The sequence below is a fragment of the Nanorana parkeri genome, unplaced genomic scaffold, assembly GCF_000935625.1.
Source record: "Nanorana parkeri isolate BGI_ZX_2015 unplaced genomic scaffold, ASM93562v1 scaffold553, whole genome shotgun sequence".
NCBI lineage: Eukaryota > Metazoa > Chordata > Amphibia > Anura > Dicroglossidae > Nanorana > Nanorana parkeri.
Window position 1 is genome coordinate 618,748 of NW_017306821.1, and position 6,583 is coordinate 625,330.

The window sequence follows — 6,583 nt, forward strand, 5'->3', positions numbered from 1 at the left end:
GAAAGTCAGCATATATACCAGGCTGTGCACACGGACGATGACACCTGCCCTGGCACGGGTGTGTAGAAGTACCAACATATACTCATGTACAGCCACCCACTTATATGGGAGGCTTTACATAGCACCGGTGGCTCTCTGAGTTGGAAATACGGCTGAATTTATTTTGTCCGGGTGCAATCTCCTTTGTGCATGAGCCCTTAGGGGGCAGACTGAGCGGCAATTTTTTAAACTACATTAACATACAATGGGGGGACGTTATCTAAACTGGAGCAGATAGAATCTGGAGCAGTTGCCAATGGCAACCAATCAGCTTCTCTTCTCAGTTTGTTCAGTTAAGCTTTGAAAACGAAAGATAGAAGCTGATTGGTTGCCATGGGGAACTGCTCCAGTTTTGATAAATTACCCTCACTGTACCACCCAGGCCTTGAGATTTTTAACATTGCACAGAAGGGGAAAGCCGAGTAGGGTTTGTAAACAAGAAAAGAAGTAAGCAGCAAGATTTAAAATATTTTTTTAGGTCCCCTTTCACACAGCCGTTCCGTTCAAATCCACCTGTCGGTTTTTAGGCGGATCTGATCGGAAGCTCAACGGGGGTAAAATTAATCAAAACTGGAGCAGACAAGCTGATTGGTTGCCCATGGCAACCAGTCAGCTACCCTCTTTAGTTTGCTCAGTTAAGGTTTAAACATGAAAGAGAGAAGCTGATTGGTTGCCATGCACAGCTGCTCCAGATCTTGTATGCTCCTGTTTTGATAAAATCCCCTCAATGTCAGTCTACGGGCAGCCGGACCTTAACAGGCGTAAATGGAAAACAGAAAAACGGAAAAGATTTGTCTGTCCTTCTGTTTCTTCACACCTAAACATGGCAGAGGTAAAAGGATGTAAGTAGACGCATGTGATGACATCACAGTGCGACCACCAGCCGGTGTGCCAAGGAGAAGAGGCTTCAGGGGGCCAATCACACAGATTTAGGGAGCCTTCCAGAGTGAGGGGTAAGGTAAGCACTACAGATTATTCCTCTACCCCTAGACTTAAAGTGATATTCAAGTCAACATGTTTGTCTGCTAGTTCAAATGCTGATGAAATCGCTTACAATGGATGATGCTTTTTAATGTTTAAAAGTTTTAGCTCCCTGCAGAATCAGCTCATACCTGAGCACTGACCCTGATATCCTGTTTTAGGTTGGCTCCTTTCCCTTGCAGGGTCCTATGGAGACACCCTCGCTAGTAAGCACAGCAACGCAAGCCACTTCTCTCCCCCCTACTCCCCCCTCTCGTCCCCCATCCCTTCTGGATGACTGCTGGAGACTGTGCTCTGTGCCTTGTGCTCTTGTACTGGACAGGAAGTTCAAGAAATGTGAGCTGAGAGAGTTGGGGCGGTTTGGAAACATGATATCGGGGGGAATTTATCAAAACTGGAGCAGAGAGAATCTGGAGCAGTTGCCCGTGGCAACCAATCAGCATCTCTCTACAGTTTGCTCAGGTAAGATTTGAAAATGAGACAGAGAAGCTGATTGGCTGCAGTGCAAATCTGCTCCATATTTTGGCTGCTCCAGTTTTGACAAATCCCCCCCATCATGTTTCCAAACAGCCCCAACTCTCTCAGCTCACATTCCTTGAACTTCCTGTCCAGTTCAAGAGCACAAGGCACAGTCTCCACTCCGATGACTGTAAGCGCTTGGGGAAAAATGTAAAGAAATACTTGGTTGGGCAATGGATACTTGTTTGGTCTGGATTCATGATTGAAAAAAAATAGAGTTTAATATTACTTTAACAAGCATTTAACCCTTGCAGAGTGTGTGTGGGGGGGGGCGCACTGTAAGGGTATATTTTACAAAAATCCCAGAGTTCAAGAGTTTTGCTGATTATAAGATGCTCGGTTGCAGCTGATATTGCCTGGAAATTACAGATCGGGTGATAAAGGGTGTTTACAGCCCAAAGCTTTTAGAGTTGGGTAGAGTAGGGAAGGAGGGAAGAGGGGTAAATAATAATAAGATTGTATGCATCCAATAAATGAGTTGCAGTGATTGTAGTTTGTCACACAGATCTATAATGTGGGGTGAAGATAAGGTCCTGTCCTTCCCTAGATTTACTGTGGGGGGTCTCCCCATGAAGGTGATATGGTATTAACATGAAGTCTCTGCTGCTATCTATATATATATATATGAGTGACAGCAATCTGCTTCTAAAATACGCCTTGGGACATTATAGGAGGTCCAAGTATATACCATGCAAGGAGGAAGAGCAGACAATGAGGCTGGAGGTGATGTGTAGTCCAGGCACACAATGAGGGAGGAGGTGATGTGTAGTCCAGGCACACAATGACGGAGGAGGTGAACTGTACTCCAGCTGACAATGCAGAAGGAGGGGAAGTGTAGTCCATGAAGGAGGATGTGAAGTGTAGTCCATGCACACAATGACGGAGGAGGTGAACTGTACTCCAGCTGACAATGCAGAAGGAGGGGAAGTGTAGTCCATGAAGGAGGATGTGAAGTGTAGTCCATGCACACAATGACGGAGGAGGTGAACTGTACTCCAGCTGACAATGCAGAAGGAGGGGAAGTGTAGTCCATGAAGGGGGAGGAGAAGTGTAGTCCATGCACACAATGAGGGAGGCGGTGAAGTGTAGTCCAGGCACGCAATGAGGGAGGCAGTGAAGTGTAGTCCATGCGCACACACATATAAAGAAGACAGATCCTCTCACCCTTGATAATCTCGGCTGCACTGATCAGCTCCTGATTCTCCATCCCCACATCACAGAGAGAATTCTTCTGCCCCTGGCATTGTTGTCCCGTTACACTGTCATGTTTGTCCTCCGTCTTCTTCTCCGTCCCCCTCCTCTTCCCTGTACACACTCCCTCCTGTCCCCCGTCTCTCTGTGCCCGAACCTCCCGGACTCACTCCCTGCTCTCTTAAAGTCGTACGTCTTGGTTACCAGCAGCCAATCCGGGACGGGGCTCCGTTACTAGGGCTTTGTTTCCACTGACCAATCAGGGAGTGGCAAGGAGATCAGGCTTAACCAGCTCAGTGCCGTGCTGGAGCTCATGTACTCATCCACAGCCAGTGAGGGAGCAGAGCTTCATAGTGGAAGAGAACCGGTCACCGCTGACACTGTACAAGAGGCGGAATGATTGCTGATCACTCCTCATAAATGGCCATTTATATATGACGGTTTATCTAGCTTAAAGTGTATTTCCATGTTTGCAGTCAAGTTTAAGTCCCCCTCCCCCCTACTATAAGTGTGTTATGTGTTCCCATGCACACAGCACACCTAAAAGAATGAAAAATGGAAGTCTCTCATAACCAGAATTCTAATGATGTAGAATAAAAGTTCAGATTTGTGTGATTGAGTCAAATCATGACTGGTCCAGCTGTTATTATTGTATGAACAGTCAGCTTCCTGTGTATTTGTCATGAGTAACACCTCAAGAATTCGGTTTGTCATGGTCCTTGTGTAATAAAGCAATATGTCACACTTGTATGACAAAAGTGACATCAGCAGGAATACTACTACTCCTATCCTGCTACTACTACTATAACTACTACTAAAGGGCTGGAATCACACTTGTATGACAATAATACAATCAGCAGGAATACTACTACTCCTATCCTGCTACTACTACTAGTACTATAATTACTACTAAAAGGCTGGAATCACACTTGTAATGCAAAAATACCATCAGCAGGAATACTACTACTCCTATCCTGCTACTACTACTAGTACTATAATTACTACTAAAAGGCTGGAATCACACTTGCATGACAAAAATACCATCAGCAGGAATACTACTACTCCTATCCTGCTACTACTACTAGTACTATAATTACTACTAAAAGTCTGGAATCACACTTGTATGGCAAAAGTGACATCAGCAGGAATACTACTACTCCTATCCTGCTACTACTACTACCGTGTTTCCCCGAAAATAAGACACTGTCTTATATTTTTTTTGCCCCCAAAAACCACACTAGGTCTTATTTTCAGGGGATGTCTTTTTTTTTAATGTGCAGCAAAATCTACAACAATCTAAAGTTATCTGGTGTCACTCCGCCTGTCACAGTAACTGGCGCTCTAGAGGAATATCGGCTAATGTGGCTCTGCTGCCGCCGCAGCCTTGCATTCTACAGCGCCGGCTTCCTTTGCCACCAGGGACAGCGGTACCAGCGGTGCAGCAGTGGGGACATCAGACAGTGGACAGCATGGTAAAGTACAGTACCATCTACCGGTACACATTACAGTACCATTACATTAAGCAGTGTCTTCGGGGGACAGCAGTTTGTGAAGAAAGGTACTGGAGTGCTCCGTGTCACCGCGCTGGCTGGGGGGAGTCCCCTGTCATCCCCTTAATACAGTATGTCCCTGCAGGCTGATACCATCTCTCCTGCAAGTTCCCCCTCACATGCTACCGCCGAACTAGGTCTTATTTTCAGGGTAGGTCTTATATTACAGGAATCTTGAAAAATAGTGCTAGGTCTTACTTTCAGGGTAGGTCTTATTTTCGGGGAAACAGGGTATACACTTGCATGACAAAAATACCATCAGCAGGAATACTACTACTCCTATCCTGCTACTACTACTAGTACTATAATTACTACTAAAAGTCTGGAATCACACTTGTATGGCAAAAGTGACATCAGCAGGAATACTACTACTCCTATCCTGCTGCTACTACTAGTACTATAATTACTACTAAAAGGCTGGAATCACACTTGCATGACAAAAATACCATCAGCAGGAATACTACTACTCCTATCCTGCTGCTACTACTAGTACTATAATTACTACTAAAAGGCTGGAATCACACTTGCATGACAAAAATACCATCAGCAGGAATACTACTACTCCTATCCTGCTGCTACTACTAGTACTATAATTACTACTAAAAGGCTGGAATCACACTTGCATGACAAAAATACCATCAGCAGGAATACTACTACTCCTATCCTGCTGCTACTACTAGTACTATAATTACTACTAAAAGGCTGGAATCACACTTGCATGACAAAAATACCATCAGCAGGAATACTACTACTCCTATCCTGCTACTACTACTACCGTGTTTCCCCGAAAATAAGACCTACCCTGAAAATAAGACCTAGTGTGGTTTTTGGGGGCAAAAAAAATATAAGACAGTGTCTTATTTTCGGGGAAACAGGGTAGTACTATAATTACTACTAAAAGGCCGGAATCACACTTGTATGACAAAAATAACATCAGCAGGAATACTACTACTCCTATCCTGCTACTACTAGTAGTACTATAACTACTACTAAAAGGCTGGAATCACACTTGTATGACAAAAATACCATCAGCAGGAATACTACTACTCCTATTCTGCTACTACTACTAGTACTATAACTACTACTAAAAGGCTGGAATCACACTTGAGCATCAGCTTCTTTGTTAATTTTTTGCTGGCAAAAATGTTCTTAACCCTTGCCAGGAGGCTACCCTGGCACTGCAAGGGTAAAGTGATAGTTTTTGTCTAGGTGCTAAAAAAAAGAAAAAGTTATACTCCCCCGAACCGCTCTGTTAGACCAGTCCCTGGAGTTTGTTTCCTCCTCTGCTGCAGCAATGTTATGTTCCTCTGCCTCCTCAGGTCCTATACACTGTGTATAGAACGTGATGACTCAAGTATCCTTAGACTGCTGCAGAGGATAGGGGGGAGAAGCTCCTGGGACCAGTCTAAGAGCAAGCCGGCTTTGAGGATCAGGTGAGTATAACCTTTTTTTCAGCACCTTGATAAAAACAGGCACTAAACCCTTGCTATGCACGGATCGCTCCACAGCAAGGGTTAAGAACATTTCTGCCTAGAGTTCTGCTAAGGTTGGCTCATAGAGACATTTCTCTTGCCATGAAGGACTTTTCTTTTAAAAACACAATGGGTGGAATTTATCAAAACTGGAGCAGACAGAATATGTGGCAGCAGCAGATCATAACAACCAATCAGCTTCTCTCTTTCATTTTCAAAGCTTAACTTAACAAACTGAAAAGAGATGCTGATTAATTGCCATGGGCAACTGCTTCCGATTCTGTCTGCTCCAGTTTTGATCAATCCCCCTCACTGATTTTAATATATATGTAATAATTCTAGTTTTGGTATTTTTTATGATTCCTAGTTTTAGGCTGCCATTACCTGGGTGTTGTTCCTTTTTTTGGGAGCGTTGGAGTTGTTGCATAGAATAATCCAGTGGCGTCACACGTGGGGTGCGGCCTGTACCCGGGTGACACCATTGGAGGGTTGACACCAAAATGACTGACAGTAAGTGGAATACACTTTAAGCCAATGGACACTGACAGCTAATTGCTAGGAGGATTCTCATTAAAGTCTATTGGGCCCACAAATGCCCCATCATGCCCCAAAGCAGCTCCTGCGCTTTTTCTGAGCGTTGAACGTCAGCAGATCACTCAGATATGAACAGGCACAATAGAATAATATGGAGTGTCAAGTGTTGAAGCGCTTCTGGAAACGCGCTTCAAATTGCATGTGTGTGACTGGGAGCCCATAATGTTTACAGTATACTGTATAGAAGTATAAAAAAATTGTATTAATAGTACATTGTGATGACTTTGCAAACTATTA

General features: G+C 44.1%; 1 protein-coding gene across 1 annotated transcript in view; it reads right to left on the reverse strand.

Moving 5' to 3' along the window:
* The window catches only part of CDC14A (cell division cycle 14A), a 121,696-nt gene extending 118,804 nt beyond the window's left edge, over positions 1 to 2,892 (reverse strand). The window contains exon 1 of the mRNA XM_018561980.1: positions 2,704 to 2,892. Coding sequence (XP_018417482.1) covers positions 2,704 to 2,746 — 43 coding nt within the window. The 5' untranslated portion in view covers positions 2,747 to 2,892. The remainder of the gene's footprint in view (positions 1 to 2,703) is intronic.
* Positions 2,893 to 6,583: the final 3,691 nt, after the last annotated feature.